The sequence below is a fragment of the Rhododendron vialii genome, chromosome 4a, assembly GCF_030253575.1.
Source record: "Rhododendron vialii isolate Sample 1 chromosome 4a, ASM3025357v1".
Lineage (NCBI taxonomy): Eukaryota > Viridiplantae > Streptophyta > Magnoliopsida > Ericales > Ericaceae > Rhododendron > Rhododendron vialii.
This window is the reverse complement of record NC_080560.1, coordinates 5,238,645-5,259,187: the sequence shown is the minus strand read 5'-3', so window position 1 is coordinate 5,259,187 and position 20,543 is coordinate 5,238,645. Positions and strand designations below refer to the sequence as shown.

The 20,543-nt window shown below is 37.4% G+C and overlaps 1 protein-coding gene across 1 annotated transcript; it reads left to right on the top strand.

Annotated features, from left to right (window-relative positions):
* The first annotated feature begins 613 nt into the window (after nt 1-613).
* LOC131322423 (probable leucine-rich repeat receptor-like serine/threonine-protein kinase At3g14840) lies at nt 614-19,579 on the top strand. Its single transcript, XM_058353757.1, has 24 exons — nt 614-1,091; nt 1,666-1,828; nt 3,066-3,137; nt 3,856-3,927; nt 4,038-4,109; nt 4,209-4,280; nt 6,167-6,238; nt 6,339-6,410; nt 6,504-6,575; nt 6,664-6,735; nt 6,826-6,900; nt 7,221-7,292; nt 9,281-9,346; nt 10,557-10,616; nt 10,694-10,729; nt 10,860-10,906; nt 12,258-12,637; nt 13,948-14,146; nt 15,829-15,975; nt 16,255-16,373; nt 16,460-16,670; nt 17,111-17,348; nt 17,755-17,905; nt 19,013-19,579. The coding sequence occupies exons 1-24, from the start codon at nt 989-991 to the stop codon at nt 19,235-19,237; spliced, it is 2,868 nt and encodes a 955-aa protein (XP_058209740.1). The 5' UTR covers nt 614-988; the 3' UTR covers nt 19,238-19,579.
* The last annotated feature ends 964 nt before the right edge of the window (nt 19,580-20,543 follow it).

Genomic DNA, 20,543 nt, shown 5'->3' with positions numbered 1-20,543 from the left:
TTTTGATCAAAGTCGAAAGGATATAAAAGAAATTTTCTCAAAAATAAATGTGTCAAATAAACGTGGTCGTCCATGCTTTGGAAAACAAGCGCACTAACTAGATAATTGAGCGCAGCCTCCTTTTGGAAGTCGTGAATTCTTCATTTGAGGTGAATTGAATTTTTTATAAGAGGTGAATTCTTCATTTGGATGTTGAGTCTATAAAGGGATGTGAATTCTGTAAAAAAAATGTAAATTCTGCAACACATTCAATAATTCACACCTCAAAAAATTTACATTTTCAACAATTCTGGAAAATGACAATAAAAAAAATTCTACAAATGAACAAAATTGTGAATACATTTTTAAAAAGGGCTTGGAGGGGATAGACCCTACAAAAGGAGGTCCACGTAGAACCCCTCACAAAAAATAGGACTAACCAATCATTTTTCGTTGATGTAGTGTCTTGAATTTGTACTATATGTTTCATATCGGATGTAAAATGATCTATTATATCAATTGAAAAAAATATATAAAAATTTGTTGCGCACTAAAAGTACCGATTAATTTTCCTAAAAATCTCTCTATCTTGACTCTTGTTAGGTAACCACGAGATCCCTTTGCTTCTCTCCTCTCTAATAGTAAATTCCAAGGGACCCGAGGAAAAACCTAGCCGCCGCCGCTTGGAGGAGGGGGGTCCCTCCTCCCCCCCTCTCCTCCCCACGGTACCCTCCTCGCCTCTCTATCCTATTTCCGCCTGGTTTCTCCAAGCTCCGCAGTCTGAGGATGCGTCTCCGTTGATATATGTTGGGCATTTTCAACGTCTCCCACAGTCAGTCCAGCTCAAGGTATTCGTCAATCTGGTAGACAGAAAGACTAGTCTTCCAACCGTAGGGTCAGGTATACAAGATCCAATATAGGAGTAGTCTTTTTTCCCAATATACTGGAGTATGTATATAAATATAATCGCTGTGCAATCCTAGCTCAAGCCTTCCTCTCTGAACAGAACATGAGGATGTTCCCACGAAATTTTGCTCCATTAGCTATTGGAATATTATTCGTTTTCTTCACAACTTTCGCCTCTGGAGCCACTCGTCTTCCCGCTGATGAAGGTATTCAAACATACTTAATTTTATTTATTTATTCATGAGAGAGATTAAAAATTTAAGCTTTCTTTTTCTTGATTGTTTTCCATATCCCTTTTCGTTTCCTCTGTTTTAGATTCCATTTCTTTCTTGTTTCTTTTCTTTGGTTTGGCTTTTACAAGTTTCAAACATAACTTTTAGATAATAAGCAAAGAAGAAACTAGATTTCGTCGAAAATATCTTTTCTTTAATTTTGTTCTTAACCTCATAAGCCAAGTAAATTAAACAAAAGAAGAAAAGTTTTCCTTTGTTTTGTTATGCTCTGTTTTCCAGATTTATTTACCCAAATTTTTTTTTGGAAACTTGTTTGGTTGATGATTCTTGAAACTTATAATTTTTTCATAATTTTCTGGAAATTAGATCATTTTTCTTGGAGAAAAAAAACCCATTCAGCAAAAATGAATAAGATAGGAAAATAATGGCTGTTTATATATCCGATATGTAGTGTGGTGCTATTTTGTTTGTAGATTGGTTCTGGAAATTATCAACAGAATAAATTGTGGGTTTTTTTCAAGACAATTTTTTTAATTTATTTTTACAGTGGAAGCATTGAAGGTAATTGGGAAGACATTGGGGAAGACTGATTGGGATTTCAGTACTGATCCCTGTACTTTTTTCACCAATAACACCCAAAACATAGATGGTTTTGAGGATTCGGTCACCTGTACCCCTTGCAATGACACCGTCTGCCACATTACTCGCATGTCTCTCTCTCTCTCTCTCTCTCTCTCTCTCTCTCATACTCTGTTTTTTCTTGCACTGAGTGGATCCAGTCTAATATTCTCGAGACAAAGATCGTGATGATCAATCGTATGATTCCTATGTGATCAAAATGAGATTCATTCGTGGTCTAAATTTATTTCATAATACAAATCATTCATCAAGTTAGCCTCGATGTGTTTAACAATTCTATGCAAAAAAAAAAAGAATATTGGGAAATGGCAAATACTTGGTCGAATTATATTTGTTTGAAGAGAAATAGACGATTCTATTTCGCTTGTCACAAATATGACTCATTTCAATGAATGCGAATGCCCAGTGAACTTGATTTTTGCAGGGTCGTTAAAAAACACACAAGACTTGCAAAAGAAATTGTTCTCCCATTTTGTGTCACATAAGAAATCATGTGAGGGATCTTTGATTCAGTATGCTTCTCAACTCTTGAGCTTTTGTGGACCTGAACAATGACCAAAATAGTTCATTTAGTTGAGAAGATCACCACACAAAAAGTCATTTGGATGGTACATCTTTTTGCTAGCATTTTTGCAAGAAAAAAATGGGTAGCAAATTTGGTTTGAAACTCTGACCACACATTTGTTCAAGCAATAACACGATTGTTCATGTAGCAAATGAGCTTCGATCAAAACTTATTTTGGGCATGAGTGATCTTCTCATCAAGTTTTATAAATATGAACTATTGCAGTAATTTTTTTTAGATCTGGTTGATCCCAAATTTTTGTTTGAATTATAGGGTTTAGCTTGCTTTAACTCAAAATTAGAGGAAACTTAACGAGTTTTAGTAGTATTTTAACTTATTTCTAAAACTCGTTAAGTTCCTATCTAAAAATATTTAGAATCGTTCATTTTGAATGAGCTTTAATTAATTCGATTTTGGGTAATTTAATCTTTTTATAAATCATGAGTCAAACAAGGTGAGTACTGGCCTCTTCAAAATCTAAAGTGAATTTTCAAAATAATTGAAGCTTATGTTTGTTTATGAAATAAATCGATCTTGAACGAGTTTTTAACAAAACAAAGTCGACTTCAAATAACTCAGCTCGTTTATCAGTCCTATCGATAAACATTGTCGAATTCTATGCTTATTCCTACTAGAATTAACCTAATCAAATATAAACAATGTTAGAAAGAATACAAATTAGCCAATTTAAAAACAATTATTTGCTCAATAATCAACCACACTCAATTCTTGGTGAACTGCAGAGCATTAAAAGCACAGGATCTTTCGGGCATGCTCCCACCAGAATTGACGAGACTCACTTACCTCGAAGATATGTAAGTAACCCACATGTCATACCCATAATATATGGTAAGATTTAAATTAATTTGTCATAAATATAACCAGTACTATACAATATGGTTTTCCGTCAAATTTTTTTAGTGTAATTATTCAAGAGCAATTACATTAATGACAGTTGTTTCTAATTATTATTTTTTGTCTTTAGTGATTTTTTTTTAAATTTTTGGTAGTATGACCTCCCTCAAGATTTAGATTTAATACAATTCCGCCCCTCACATTAGAGAAAGTACACTAACCACCCTTTCAGTGATTGTCCCTTAAATCTAGCAGGAATTTTCATTACAGCCCTGACATGATGAAATTAGATTTTATCCAATAAAACTATACTCTCTCCGTCCTCATTCTTTAGTCTCTTTTGAGAATTCCAACTAATTAAGGGAATACAATCATTGCACTTTTGAAAACTTATTTTTCTCATTTTACCTTTCAATCATTATTTTTTCTTAATTTTTGGTACGATTAATTTAAAAATGAAGGGGTAAAAGAGAAAATTCCTTATCCATTACCTATTTAGTTTTCATATGGGACAATCTTTTTGGGACGGAAAAAAGTGTTAATTGAGACTTAAGGATGGGGATGGGAGTGAGTAATAATTTTGGCTAATTCTTTGCCCTCATTTCCTTTATTTTACTAATAAACCCATCAAAAACTTTAACTAGTATTTGACAAGGATTTGCATTCTTTTTCCCACAGTGATCTCACTCGCAACTACATCAACGGTACAATCCCTCCAGAATGGGGTTCCATGATGAAACTTGAAAAAATGTATGTATCACCAGTTCTGTATGTTGATCTATGTGAATACTTACATGTTTATCAATGTATGGTATCTTGAGGATTTTCTTGTTCTTAGTTCCTTATTTCTCAAAATGCAGCAAACTCCTTGGAAACCGATTAACGGGTCCAATCCCAAAAGAGTTGGCAAACATCAACACGCTTACAACTATGTAAACAAAAATCTGTGCACCCATTTCAATTCATGTTCATGCTTGTGAAAATTTTGAATGATTTTGTTGCTTAGGGTATGAATTTTGATATTTTTGTAGAAACCTGGAGTTCAACCAGTTGTCAGGATCCATTCCTTTGGAGCTTGGGAGTCTTCCTCTCTTAGAGATATTGTAAGACCCATGTTGGCTTTGGTTTTTATTTAGTTTTTTTTACAATGTTTGATATACTCGATTGCGCTAACGTTTTCAGTAGTCTGTATCAGAGCTAGAACACCTCGTCGGAATTCGAAATGAAAAATTTGTTAACTCAGTTAACGGAATGAGGGGAAATGACAAATCTACCCCTAAAAATTGTCCACGCTGACCTATTCATCTTAACGATCATTTTGATAGAAGGGTGCTTATTGGTTAACGGTTATAGTTGACAAAAATGCTACAGGGACCGAATTGGGGGGACCGAATTCGGACCGACGGCCGCCGGCGGGCCGTCTCCGGCCACCGGACGGCCGATCCGAGCCGTCCAAAAATTCTAAAAAAAAAAACCGAGGGGCCCCACGCGGGAATCAACGTCATCCGAGGTGTGTAGGGTGCTTGATCGGAGCACCCCTTTTCGTGTGTATACATATACACACGAAAAGGGGTGCTCCGATCAAGCACCCTACACACCTCGGATGACGTTGATTCCCGCGTGGGGCCCCTCGGTTTTTTTTTTTAGAATTTTTGGACGGCTCGGATCGGCCGTCCGGTGGCCGGAGACGGCCCGCCGGCGGCCGTCGGTCCGAATTCGGTCCCCCCAATCCGGTCCCTGTAGCAACACTCTATAGTTGAAGGGGTCTGTATGGCGATTTTAAATGTTAAGAGGGTCTCTGTGAGAAAAAAATGATAGTTGAGGGGATCTTTGTGTACTTTTACCATTAGAAAATACTACCTCCGTTCCAATTTAATTGTCCTTTTTGGGAGTTTGTGTCACTTTTCATTTGATTATATCTTGTAATTTATAATGTTTAATGTGATTTCGAAAATATTGTATTATAAAGCTAATCGAGATCTATCAAATAAGATCCATATTTGATATAAAATTTATTATCAATTTAAAGATATAACTTTTTTTTTTTATCCGATTAGAATAGAATTGGGACAAGTAAATTAGGACGGAGGAAGTAACAAAATGAAACCAATCTCTTTGAACAAACATTACATTGTATATGAGAAAGTCTACGAATGCACCAATTGGTACTACAATCATACAACGTGCTGATGTGCCACTGCAATTGGGTCAGTGACCATTTTGCAATCACCAATGATGCAGTGCCACATTTTATAGGGATGGCCTTTTCATGTGATCCCAAACATGAAAAATGTTGACATTTATTGCCATATGCACCTCCCTCCTTCCTCTAACAACTTTAGCTTTTAGCTATTTTACATCATATCAGGTGTGATTGTGTGTCTAAGCCTCAGACTTTAAAGCTTAAATCTAAGGATATCGCGATATGTGTTCATTTTAGTATGGACGGAAATAGGTCTTCCATAGTTACTCCCTCTCTCTACCATGTTGTTTGTACATTGTCTATTTTTGATACTCGGGTCTTCAATCCGATCAACAAATAGTGTACTTATCTGAGTACGGTTTTGTAATTTTTCTCACCAAAATGCATTAACTTGTTGATTCCTTATATTTATTTTTTCAATTTTCAAATGTCGGAAATGGACAAATAATATGGGACAAATGAGGCCTCTGTATGTATAATGCATGGTACTCTAGTCTCCTCAAATATATGTTGGGAAGTTCTTGACAAATGTACTTAAAATCAAATGGGATAAAAAAAAGCAACACGCAATTCCTATTTTGAAAAGTATCATGAAAATTAGAGGATTGAAATATCGAGATCTGATCTAGTGTTGGATACACTCCCACACCCCTACCAAAGTTTGACCGACATGGGTAATTACTTTGAGATTCCATGTTATATAGGCTACTAGAGAAAATGTACATTGGCGCTAGATTTTTAAGAACAATTGATCACTGGCCGGTTGGCTGCATTTTATTGTTGAAGGCGTTTGACTTCAAACTATTTTACTGGGAAGCTTCCGGAAGAACTTGCAAACTTGACCACTTTGAAGGACTTGTAAGTTCATTTTCTTTCAATTCACAATTTGGAATTCTTAAATTAGGCATGGCTTTTGAAATTCCTTTGAATTACCAATTAATTCCTTAGTATGATGCAGTCGTATCGGTGACAACCACTTTACTGGAAAGATGCCAAATTTCATCCAAAACTGGGTAAATCTCAACAAATTGTGAGTGTTTGACCTGTTTTGATTTATTCAACGGTGGTTTAGCATTAGAATATTTACATGACCACATTTCTGTTTCAATCCTGATGTATGCAGAGTGATTCAAGGTAGTGGTTTGGATGGACCAATTCCTCTTGGCATTGGGCTTTTGACAAATTTATCCGATTTGTGAGTGAAAGCAAAACCCTCTAATCCCATGGCCTTTATGCATGCCACAATATTGTATGGTTAATCGTACTTTCTTATTTAAATGCAGGAGAATCAGTGATTTAAATGGTTCCCAAGCATCTTTTCCCCCGCTTAATAATTTGACAAGCCTGAAGACATTGTAAGTTGATTCCTTCTTTGGAACCCTCTTTAAAGGATATAGTACCAATTTGTTGCTGATTTGAAGTGGTATGATTTGATTGTGTTGCAGGATTTTGAGGAGTTGCAATATTATTGGACCGTTACCTCAATACCTTGGAACTATGACAAACTTGAAAATACTATTGTTAGTAAATATATCCCTCTTCCACTTTTTTTATTTCATATAACTGGTAACATCTCTTTAAAGGCCCTTTGCCCCATAGTGTTGCAGAGAATTCTTTGTGTCTTCGAATATCTCAGAAGTTCATAACAGGCTATTGATATATAGATAGTTCATCCCACTCATTTGTGCACAATACTCTTATAAACTACCAAGTGTAATGATGGACGCAACTTTTGTTGAATATGACTATAGGCACTTCATGGAAGAGTTTGAAACATATGCCAGCTTTGTGAGAAATGAAAATGATTTTGTTTTTTAACATTTAAAAATTTTTCTTGCAGAGACCTGAGCTTCAACTACCTAAGCGGGGACATTCCGAGCACTTTTGCTAGTCTGTCATCAATCTATAATATGTATGGATACAAACATCTTATATAGTTTCTTGTATTCTTTATTTTACTAGCTAGCTGGTACCATTTGAAAATGATCATACAACTTAATTTATCCCCATAGCTAATTGAATTGGAGAACTGGATAGCGGCCCAAAGGAACCATGCACCCTTATCTATCCAACTATTCAACACCTGTAACATGATAATCAAGAAGTAGCTAATTAGGCCCTTGGTGATCCTCCTGAAGAGCTAAAACACTATAGATTCTAAGAAAGCTATAACTTCTGTTTGCAATAAAGAAGAAAAGAAAGGAATTCTCCCATTTTGCATGTACAACAAAAAGAGAGTCACTTTTGAGGCTAAATTAGGTATGTTTCATATCGTCTATGATGAGGAGGGTTGGTCTGTCATTTCTGTACCAAAAATATAATTTATAAAACAAGAATTAACTAGTATTTCAAGGAACAGTGGTTAAGTCCAGGATCGTTCGCATTAGGGCTATCCAGCGGTCAGATTTGGTCAGATTCGGGTCGGGTTGGACCCAACCCGACTTTAGTCGGATTATTGAAATGTGCACCCGAGACTGACTGAACCATTGGTCGGGCTACGGCTGAAATGTTGTCGGGTTGGAAATGTCGGGTTCGGTTGGGTGTTGGATTCAAAAAAAACAAAAAGAGAGGCTTCATACAGAAATGTTAGGAGTGAGAGATCGAATTCCATATCCAAGAACTTCACTTTCACTTCCAAAATAAAAATACATATATAGTTACATACGGATTACATAGATGAAGGAAGAAGTCCTTTAAAAATTGCTGATTCAACAAGTCCTTCAAGAACGGCGTCGTCGTCGACAGATCACCTTCGTTGTCGATCAAGGAAGAAGAAGACCAAAACAGCGACGATCGACGGAGCCACTGTCGACGGAGACTTGGAGAGAAAGATCGCCGATTCGCTAGAGTTGCTGAATCGAGGTCGTACCGTTTGAGTATAAGAGAGAGGGGAGGGGATTGACTGGTGAGAGAGAGAGAGAGAGAGAGAGAGAGAGAGAGAGAGAGAGGAGGAGGAGGAGGAGGAGGAGGAGGAGGCGCAATCTCGACTGGAGAGAGAGAGGAGGCGTTTGAGAGAATAGGGTAGGAGAGTTTAGACCGAATGAAATTAGGGTTTTTTTTCCTTATATATTTTCGGTTGGGTCAAGTCGGTGGAGAAATTATCTGTTGCACCCGACGCCTGACCGACAAAAACGAAATTCTCAGTTTCTGGGCCCGAAACCGTCCTATCTACCCGATTAGAATCGTCCGTTGCATTTTTTCCTGGTCGGGTTGTCGGGTCGGTCGGACAAATGGACAGCCCTAGTTCGCATGGAGTAAAAGCTAAGTTGCAATACTTTCAATTACTTTCTAAATTAATTCTAAAATCAAAAGGAAGTTGGATTTTGATGATTTGAACTAAGATTAAACTACGATTAACTAAAAAACAATTAAAAGGTTTTGTCAACAGGAGAGAGAAGGGATTAGGGTTTCCGATTCAGTCTCTCCTTTTTAATCGAAACCTAGGGTTCATATTCAACACAGGGACTTGGGTCAGTTTATCAACGACTCTTTTTTTATAACAGATAATTTCAAGGGAAGAATGGATTCCTTATTTGATGAAGAAGAAGTTAGTTTTCAACTAAAAACAATTGTCCACACTCTTATCAATTGATCATGCTCAATATGGTTGTAAGTTTGTATCCAGGCTAAAAGTAGGATTCAGGCTTGCAAAGCCAAACTTGGTTGTAAGTTTGTATCCGGGCTAAAAGTAGGATTTAGGCTTGCAAAGCCAAACTTGGAGCAAAATTCAGCAAGATAGTGTGTCAAAGTCCATGTGTCAAGTGTTCCATTTGGAAACGCTTGCATTGTTAACATAGATAATTGTATGATTAATGATTTATTTGTTGCCACAATACTGTGCTCTTGTACGTGAAAAAGCACATAGCAAGAGGGAATCATTAAGACTGGTTTTTGTTGTAGGTATTTAACTGGGAACTTGCTAAGTGGACCTGTGCCTCATTGGATGCTGGAAACTTCAAATTACATGTAAGTTAGCTGCCTAAACTACTTTTTATCCTGTCTATGTTATGCAATATTCAATTCTCCTGCTGTCACACTGTGAATTACGTATTAGTTTTCTTTGCGTTTGGCCTTTCTGGTGGGTGTGAAGTGCATTTTTTATCCATAAACCATTTAGTGTCTGAAGATGTAGATTGGAGTAATACCTTATGGTCTTGGTCATTCTATGAAAGAATGCATTCCTAGTTTCTAATTGAGCTTTAGTTCTCTTGAGAATATCTCAAATGCATTTTTGGATAACGGTTCTCATTTGCATAATTAGCTATAGCGGAAACTAAAATAGGCATCAGAATGTTAGAAGGCATTGATAGATATACAACAATACGGCCCTTAAGATTTTGAGTGATTAAATTTGTTAGAACTTTTGACTCATATTTTAATATGAAGAGATACTAAGAAGTTTTAGAAAGAGACCAGTTGCCGGAGCAGAAAGAGTGGAGCGGAGCGACGACAACTAGCCCATCACGAATCCAGTGAAGGGGACTAGGCTGAAAGCCCGTGGGTTGAGGAGTGCAGAGAACCACCTATATTTTGTGTGTTGATTCTTTACTGTTTTCAATTCGCATGTATGTGTGTGTGTGTTTTGGTTCAACAAAATTAAATAGCGGGGTTAGAAGGCATCAGAATGTTAGAAGGCATTGACAGATATACAACAATACGGCCCTTGAGATTTCGAGTGATTAAATTAAATACTCCCTCCGTCCCAAATTCTTTGTTCGGTCCGCAAAATGGAGTGTTAAAAATAATACAATTTTTGCAAGAAAAAATCAAAAGTTTTTTCGACAACTTACTAGATATCAATGAGTATTTTTAATTTGTAAAAAAAATTTTAATTTTTTCTTGAAAAAATTGCATTATTTTTAACACTCCGTTTTGCGGACCGGACAAAGAATTTGGGACAGAGGGAGTAGCTGGGTTAACAATTCTAGTACACTAGATAAATTGAATGGGAAGTCAACAATTTTATGTTTTGTACTTTCTACCCTGAAGGCTGATATTTTCTACCCTGAAGGCTGATATTGTTGGTGAGAAAAAACTTAAGAGCAAAATTACTTGATTAGAAGGCCAAGCTGTTACTTTCGTTCTAATTATGTTATCTGCTGAAATGCATAAACGTATTCCTATCTTTCGTGACATTCAACTAATGGGTAAATCACGGTGTGAATTCTTCCTGCAGTGATCTTTCATATAACAACTTTAGCTTTGGGACGTCCCAAGATTGCCAACAGAGGAATAAGTAAGATCTTATGACTCAGTCAATATAATACGATAAAAATCTTCTGTGAGGTCTTCACTTTCTCCATTTCACTACAGGAACTTGTTTGGAAGCTCTTCAAAGGGTAATTTGTCGTAAGTTCCTAACCTTTTTAAGAAGCTTGATCATGGTATTATCGCTATAGTTTATTTCCTTTTGTTTGCATCTCTCCTAGAAGCTCAAGGTATAATTGCTGAATAATTCAAGATCTCATTGTTTTTCCAGTGGAAATGTCTCCTGTTTGAGCTTGAGAAGCTTTCGTTGCGAACGAAGTAAGTTACAAATATTTTTATTTTGTAGACTGCTATTTGATGTCATAGCTCTGGGTAATTAATGTTGTCATTTGAACTATAAAGAAAGCCGTAATTAGCATAGGCATAGACATAGACATGGGCAGTGGCGGACCGAGAAAGGGGCATGTGGGGTCACGTGCCCCCACCCCACCCCACCCCACCCCTTTTTCTGTTCTTTTTTTTTTTAATTTATAGTTCATTTTTTATGCAAAAATCGGGCGGGGGGGTGGGGGGTCGGGGTTTGGCAAAAATGAGTGGGAGAACAAGAAACCCACACAAATAACTCAATGGGGAGAACTCGCTCGACACTTGATTTACTTTGTCATTGCCGATCGCTCGTTTCTGTGGTCGTCACCCGTCACCTCACCGTTTTCCTCACCAAACATCAATTAAATTTGGGGCTACATGGCAAAAGTAACATTTTATTGAAAGGAGTTTTAATTTAGGGCTACATAATTTAGGACTTTTTATTATTTTCTTTTAAGGTTCGTAATATATTTCTTGATTGTTTGGGAAAATTAGGCCTTCATTTCTTTACTTGGTTTTTACCCAATGAATGAAATTTACAATTCAATACTCCATGGTTTGTCCCTTTGCACTTAATTTCAATTTTTTCTTAAGGTTATTAGTATAATGTGCCCCCACGTGAAGCAAATCCTAGGACCGCCATTGGTCATGGGACATGCAACCAACTTGACATGAATATCGGGACATGACAAATCTAAAAAGTAGTTTGTCTAACACTAAGGATGTTAAAATGGACTACATTTATCGTTTTCTATTTATCTCTGAAATGCAGACCTTGATTGAAACTTATAAAACGTGCAACCAAATATGCCTATTGTAGAAGCTAATTCTAGAAATATGTTAAATATAGTTATACTACATTTATAACACAGATACAATGTTGTTATATCATTTTCGGATGGTTCGATTCTTGAAATGCACAGAAAATGTCCATGAAAAGTGTCTCTTGACATGGAAATCTGAGCGAAATCATCCTCTCTCTCTCTCTCTCTCTCTCTCTCTCTCTCTCTCTCTAATTGTTTGTACTTTCTGAAGAAAGGCTAGAGTTCAAGCCTCCAGAGGTAACTGTCTTATTGCCGATTACTGTCTAGATGTGGTTTCTATTATGATGTGCTTGCGTTGCGTACATAATGTGCTAGGAGCTTCCATGATGTGTCTCAAAATCTAAAACCTATTTGTCAAACCCATATATTGGACTTGGAGTGTAGAAGAACCTTTGTTGTTCAATATGGGCACAGCCTCTTTTTAGAAAGGCCTGTGCTGTTTATTAAACGGTAGACATGATCTTGTTATGTTTTATCAGATTGGTCTTCATTTTACATAAATTGTGGTGGTAAAGAAGTATCTCTTGGTGGAAATATGACGTATGAATCTGATGGAGATCCAGCTAGGCCTTCAAAGTTCTACCAAAGTAAAACCAACTGGGCGTTTAGTAGCACTGGCAACTTCTTGGACAATGATCACAACCGAGATTCTGTTAAGTCGTCACTGCTACCAACAATTTCTGTGAAAGAAACGCCATTGTACGTGGATGCACGGATTTCGCCCATATCACTGACGTATTATGGGTTCTGCCTGGTAAATGGAAGCTACACTGTAAACCTTCATTTTGCAGAAATTATGTTTAATGATGGCAGTGCATATAGCAGCCTGGGAAGACGCATATTTGATATTTACATTCAGGTAAGTTTCATTTTCCGTTTTTTTTTTTTTCTTTTCTCGGATATTCTTGCAATATACTAAACAAAATCAATTAGATTCTAAGTTGTGAAGCAAAATATACATTTTTGTATCTTTTATATCTCTGAGGATCCTGTTTTGACTGAGAAAACCTGTTGGATTAGATTCTAACAAATCTTTCGGTAAGTTGTAAAAAACTTATTCTTTATTAAATTAGAAGACAAGAACAAAAGAAGCATAAAAGACCAACAAAAGAAGAATAAAAAAATTATTATTAAAAATGTCTTGTTTGTCATGCTGAAAGAGAAGATAAATAAGGAATAGGTACTGTTAAGTGTGTGGGTACGCACACAATCACTCGAAGAATAAATAAAGCAAGGAACACAAACAGAAAAGTATGACACAAATCAAGCTGTGGATGGGGTACATCCATGGCTCACCAGTTTTCACCAGCATGGCTGTCTCACATACTTTGGGATGATGAAAATACGTTTGTGGGTTGGAAGCTTTTCAAGATTAGAAGTGCTGTTTCTAGAAATTAGTTTGATAGGTGGTTGATAGATCAAGCTGGTAGTGTTTTGGCATTGTAGTGGTGACTGAATTCCAATTTGTATTTCTTTTGGCTTCTCCACTTAGTGTTGGAAGTTCCCCCCTTTCTTTCCGCTTCTCTTTTTCCCCCTCCTCCCTCGATGTACCCATTATCGAGTTTCTCTTAATAATATTTTGCCGTTTCAAAAAAAAAAATTTAATGTACGAATGAATGTACTAGTTACATCGGTTACATATAGTACATTGTATAAACCTGGGGATTTACCATCACCAATTACCATAATGCCCTTGTCTAGGTAACGGGGGCAGTTTCCGGAGCCCCTGAGTTAGCAAAGTGGCAAATCAAAGCTGAATCATGCTTCATGAACCCAAAAGTTTCATGCAGATTATGTTGATTTTTAGGAGAAGATGGGATTTTCCGGCAATCTTGTACTCCCTCCGTCCCATTCTGCTAGTCCCTTTTGAGAGATGCAACTTTTTGAGGGAGCATGCTATTGTGTCGTTGAACTCATAGTTCATAGCATTAGTTCCAGCAATACCCTTTTATTCTCATTCGTTAGTACTTTTATCCCCAGTAAATATATTTTCCTGTGACTTGTTGAGGAGGAACAATGTTTTAATTAGGACATCCCAAATGGGAATAGAGGACTAACAATAAGCGCCGGAGGAAGTACTTCATTCTCATGGATGTGACGTTCCATAGTTTTTAAAAATCAAGAAAGCTTAACAAAATTACATATGACCTTGTAAGAAAATTGTTTTAGGGAAAGCTGGAGCAGAAGGATTTTAACATAGCAGATGAAGCAGGTGGCATTGGCCAGGCAATCATAAAAAATTATACTGCAGTAGTGACTCATGGTACACTGGAGATCCGCTTGTATTGGGCCGGAAAAGGGACAACCGGTATCCCCACTAGAGGAGTTTATGGTCCTCTCATTTCAGCTATTTCTGTGAACAAGCTTGGTAAGCTGAATCGAACTCCTTTGAACTTCAAGTTCTTGTGACTTCTTGTGATAATATGTTAGGAACAGAAAATGTATGCACAGCTTTTAAACGTGCTACTCGGTGGTTGTCTTTAAGGAGATGAGTTAAGGAAAAGTAAGTCCTTTTTCATGGCGGGCCAATGGGGAACCATATGGAAACTATTGATCATATATATCGTATGAAATGTTCCTTTGACCTTTTGTGTTTTCTCTTTTCAAAAGTTTTGGATGTTAAGAGATGAACTCTATTCACGGGTAAAACTGTCGGTGGTTGGTGATTACTAATTACGTTCATTATGAATTCCCATTACCATAATGGAACATATTTTTGCTAACCTGATTTTCATTGCTTTGCTCTAGAAATATATAACTAGATCATGGCACAAACGGATATCTTGTCATGTTCATTAGACAAATGGTTATGCCTTTATGCCTTGGTTGCAATTGAATGTTTAACTACACAATTTAAATTTAAGTGTTAATTTGGATAACCATAGTTTCAACTCTCCGGGCATCTCACCTGTCTATTGTTAATGAATTAAGGTCAACAAATCGTACGAAGTTACGAACTGCAAAAGATACATTGGTCAAAGTTTCATGATTACCTTATCCCACTTCAATTGTTTTCCTGTAACTATTCAATACCCTAATAAAAAAATTGATCACATCCAAGCAATTCTGGGGTCGAATTCACTTTGAATTTGACATATATATATATATATATATATATATACACACACACACACACAAATTATCAAGTGAGGGATCCCTCACTTTGTTAAAATGCGGGACTTTCATTTCCCGATCAAATTTTGAAAATCCGAACCGTTCAATGTGTGCACAACGTGATTTTAAGGGTCCCCACGAGAAATCAGTGAAAAAAATGACCGGGAAGGGCTTCATCCGAGCAGTTTTGATAGGATGCTGGCTAAAAGGTTTCAGACGTTTTTCAAAATGCATCAATACATGTGTGACGCGTTTCTCCTGGAATTAGAGAACTTTTTTCAATTTGGAGTGTTAGTACTATTATTGATAAAGATTGGGAAGGCGAACTCCATGGGCCCCACAAGTTATTTGCCTATGATCCTGGAGGATATTAATCCTGGTGTAGTTGTCTATTTACTGTAGTTTTTAGCATTTTCCTGAGTAGTTTTAAGTTGTTATTTTGGAAGTTATCCTATTTTGAGTCTAGGTTAGGTTTCTTATCATTATCCTCTTATTATCTTGGAAGAGGCTCTTTAAGGATTCTATATATGATGTTTAAGTCAGTTGATGAAATATATGAGTTTGATTATGGTTTTGGTACAGGGATATCATTACTTCTTTAGGCACATGGATGCCCTGGGGTCCTTAGGCTTGGGGATACCTAGGGTTTTATTATCCTTTATTTCATTTTTTAAATCGTCCTGCATCAAATATTGTTTCATTTGTTTCGTGTTAATAAATTGGTTTCAACGGTTGGTCACCATAACAGTATCATCTTAGTGGTCATCACAGTGCACAAAGCGCGCTCCTGCTCTTATAGGGTCTGGGAGAGGTAGTAGGGATATACCTAAAAGCCTTACCTCAAATTTTTTGACGCAAATAGTGCTTGCCATTGTGCTAAGTAAAGACCACTAATATCATCTCGTTTGTGTTTAATTTTTTCCCTCCTCCATGCAGATTATGTACCGCCACCAAAACATACAAAAAGAATATCTGCAGGCATTGTGGTTGGGATCGTGGCTGCAGTAGCCTTTGCTATCATCCTGCTTCTCAGTACTTTTTGGTGGAGAGGCTTTCTAAACCGCAAAGACAACATGGAACAAGGTATTTGCATACCTTAAAATGGTGCTAAATAGCTATTTTCTTACCATGTCCATTTTAATCTTTCTAACTTATTACATACTTCTCGGTATTTATTCAAATCTTTTGTCCCTTCACCATTATGTAATCTTACACTAATGTCTTCATGCATCTAAACTTGTTAGATGATAGTATTGTTCAGATATCAAACCATTTAGCACTTTCACTAGCAATCAGGATAATCGCTTGTCATTTTTTTTTTGTCGTATGAACGCTACTTATCTTTTTTGGCTTCTTCCACAGATCTGAAGGGTCTAGACTTGCAGACTGGTTCATTTGCCTTGAGGCAAATTAAAGCTGCCACAAATAATTTTGATGATGCTAACAAGATTGGAGAAGGGGGTTTCGGTTCTGTATATAAGGTATTCTACATGTAGGTTGCTCTTCCCAGATTCATCATCACATCTAACTATCATAATGCATTCTCTGTCTAATATGAAAACTGTAGGGACTTCTATCAGATGGCACTGTAATTGCTGTAAAGCAGCTGTCTTCCAAATCGAAGCAAGGAAATCGGGAGTTTGTGAATGAAATAGGAATGATTTCTGCTTTGCAGCACTCTCATCTTGTAAAACTATATGGATGTTGTATCGAGGGAAATCAATTGTTGCTGGTATACGAGTACATGGAAAACAACAGTCTTGCTCGTGCTTTGTTTGGTAAACTTTAAAACCTTATTTTTAACTGCCTTCCATAGAATAGCATCCACGCACACAGATATTTTGTACGCACAATGATGGCAGACAAGAAAGAGAGAGAAAGGGAGAGAGGCCCACACAAGGGTCAAAACCTTAATTCGATCTCGAATTCTCATTAATCAAGTCTTAACATTGCTGAACATCTTATTCATAGACTCATAACCCTAATGGAAATAAAAGCAAACATTTAGCCTAATGGAAATAAAAAGAAAACTCCGGCGACTAGGACATTAACATTCCGCATCACACAACTCGCTTCGTCGCTCTTCATCAATTCCTTTTGGGAGTTTGGGACTTGCAACTTCTTAGCTCCCTTAAAAAGTTTGAACGGAAATTCTCCCAAAATTCCGACTTTTAGCTGACTAGTATGTCTGTATGCATGTTTATTTGGTGATTTGAAGGCCCAGAAGGATGCCAGTTGCAATTGGATTGGTTGACAAGGTACAAGATCTGCATTGGCATAGCTAGGGGTTTGGCTTATCTCCATGAAGAAGCAAGACTTAAGATTGTCCACAGAGATATCAAGGCCACTAATGTGCTGCTTGATAAGAATCTTAACGCAAAGATTTCTGATTTTGGTCTGGCCAAACTTGATGAAGAGGACAATACCCACATCAGCACCAGAATTGCTGGAACCTAGTGAGTCCCCACACTTCATTCAAAGTCCATGCTATATTTTTGTTATATATAGTTTCTTCATTCTTACTTCCATACTTTTTGTTTTTTGTTGCTGATAAAAAGATTTTTTTTCCCAGCTATAGTAGTTATTAGGTGTGCTGACCATAAACACTGGTAACCTCTTGTGAGATAAGGCTCCAACTGATTTTATGATGTTCCCTATAGATAAGAATATAATGTATCGGACTTTAAATCATGCACATAGCAAAATTTTATGTGACAATTGCTTACATCATAAACACTGGTAACCTCTTGTGAGATAAGGCTCCAACTGATTTTATGATGTTCCCTATAGATAAGAATATAATGTATCGGACTTTAAATCATGCACATAGCAAAATTTTATGTGACAATTGCTTACATGCAGCGGATATATGGCACCTGAATATGCTATGCGTGGTTACTTGACTGACAAAGCAGACGTTTATAGCTTCGGAATAGTCGCATTAGAGATTGTTAGTGGGAGAAGCATCACTGGTTACATAGCACAAGAGGACTGTTTATATCTTCTTGATTGGGTATGTTGATCCATCTCTTTCTAATCTTGCATTTTTTGTTACCTGATACGTCTACATCTCTTGTCAACATATAACCACGATGTAGGAATCGAGACTCTATCATGAGACTCATACAAATATCAAATTGTTGGAACATGACTTAAGTCTTTACTCATTTTGCTGCTCTGCTTTGGGAGAAAGGCTATACACCATGTTAAAGCATCCAACTCAAAATAATTGGCAATGAGTGAATAGGCCGTCCAGGCCCATATACTAGTTTTGGAGGAAACAATTAACCGATATGAGACAAACTCCAACACACCTCTTATCAAAGAACATAACTTGAAACCTTCTTAAACAAGTTGGAAAGTAATAGACTTATCGGGAAAAAAAAAATTGGAAAGTAATAGTGATGCTTAGAGGCACGGACACAGACATGGGACTCCTGCATGCAAATGGGGAGCACATTGAAATGGATATGGACAAGGACAATGGCATTTTTCGAAAAACTGGGTTCGGATACGAACACAGGGATACGGCGAACACATTAATGAATCGAACATGCATAAACCACCCAAAATAGAGAAACCATGCTTGGTGAGATGGTTTGCTCATGTCCCCCCTTCATGGAGAACAAGGTTCGAGTCCCACGAGGGGTGGGGTTTGGATTTCAGGGCTATGGATAGCCTCAGAGCCCCCTTGTTGATTAACTTCCCACTAAGCCCCGCTAACTATAAAATACATTATTTTTAACAAGATTCAAGACACTAGAGCAACTCATTAGCATCACAATGCAGTGAAGAACAACTTGCTAACCTCATCCACGAACCTCAAAGTTATTGTTGGAGCTCTATTATGAGCATACGTATATATAATCAATGGCGTTTCTACTTGTCTTCAGATTTGTCCTGTGTGTTTTCACTAACACATGACACACAAGTCCGAGCTATGTCCTACAGTAAAGAGATATGCCACATACTGTCTGTGCATCATAGCAGTAATGTCTACCTTCTTGTTAGTGATACAGTACCGTCATGTTTTTTACCTCCATTGAAACGAAGCTTCTTCAAGTAAAAACCCATGCACATTAGGTACTCGAGTTCTAACATAGGGAAGGTGTTTCTGTAGGCACTAGTCTTGAAGAAGAAGGGGAATTTGATGGAGCTAGTGGATCCTAGGTTGGGTTCAGACTTCAACAAAATAGAGGCAACGGTGATGATGAATGTAGCTCTTCTGTGCGCCAACACGTCACCAGCAGTTAGGCCTGCTATGTCTTTGGTTGTTAGCATGCTTGAAGCAAGAACTGTCCCCGAGTCATTGTTGGTTCCCGATCCAGATGCCTACTATCAGTAAATGAACCTGAAGGCAATGATGATTGTGCTTCCAAAAAGCTTTTATATTGATACAAGTGATGGCCAAATTCAGAGTACGTCAGAACACTGATGGACCCTGCACTTCTTCTTCACCTCTACGTACCTTCTCAATTGAGATTCAGACATTTGGGAGACAGATTAGATAGGTGGTGCATGTTGGCCTTATCGGGTTTTTTCACTTCGTACGTTTTCCTTCTACAATTTTATCTCTCGGGATTTGTTTGTTAATTACACAGGTTTGATCACTTGAATAAATTGAATGTTGAGCATGTAACACAATGTGTGGTTTTGTAATATATAATCTATAAGGATTTGCGAGCAACTTCTATATAATCTGAAGCTAACCTTTTGAGAGCCATGTAGTTAGATGAACGGTTAGCAGTTCAGTTGGAAAAAATTATTGTGCGGGTCTGTTCTCCACAAAAATGTGCAAAACCAAATCAGCTAGTGTTGCGGGCATGCCAGGACTGAATTGCAGTCCAAATTGTTTTTAAGGCCTTTGTGCCTCAAAATCTAACTTAAAAGTAAGTGATTGCGCTTGGCCCAAAGGATAAGGCCTCAAGATGGTTCGTTGTTCCCCTTTGTGGGATAAGGACGTAGAAATTTCTAACCGTTGCTAGTAAAATGGAAAGAAAGATAAAATAGGGTTGAACTTGAATCAAACGAACTCCATTAGCGTTCTAATGAAGTTTGGATACAAGGAGATTGTGATAAAAACTTAAACTACTTTGGAGTAAGTACAAGCATTGATTACAAGAAATGAAAATGTGATTGCATAAGCCGTTTGCTCTTGAGGTCATGGACCTTTAGCAAGGCCTTCTGTCTTGGTATTTATAGTCATCCACTTCTGGACCTGGGCAGCTTCGAGCAGCTTCAATATCCTCCAATGAACGTGCACCAACTCCCCTTTTCTTGCATTTTATTCTAAGATCTATGTTGGTACCTTTGCCTGATGCCTGCAATATTCCCTTTCAGGCCCAATTCTTGCAAAAATGAAGATATTGGGGCCTCCCAAGACTAAAGATCAAGGCCTTTTTGCAAACCAGCAAACCCCTCAGCTATTTTTTCTTGAGGCGCTTAAAGACTCTGGATTGGTCCATTAAGGGAGCAGCTTTGACACAAGGAATTTTTGGGACTTGATCCGTCCTTCCTTGTGTAACAATCTGAACAAGGCCAAGGTAAGCTACTTGTGAGTAGCTTTCCTTTAGCCGACCATGAGTTGAAGGCTGACCTTGGAACTTGTGGCACGGGACTCACTTCCTCTCTTAGCAAGCTTCTCCTTAAGC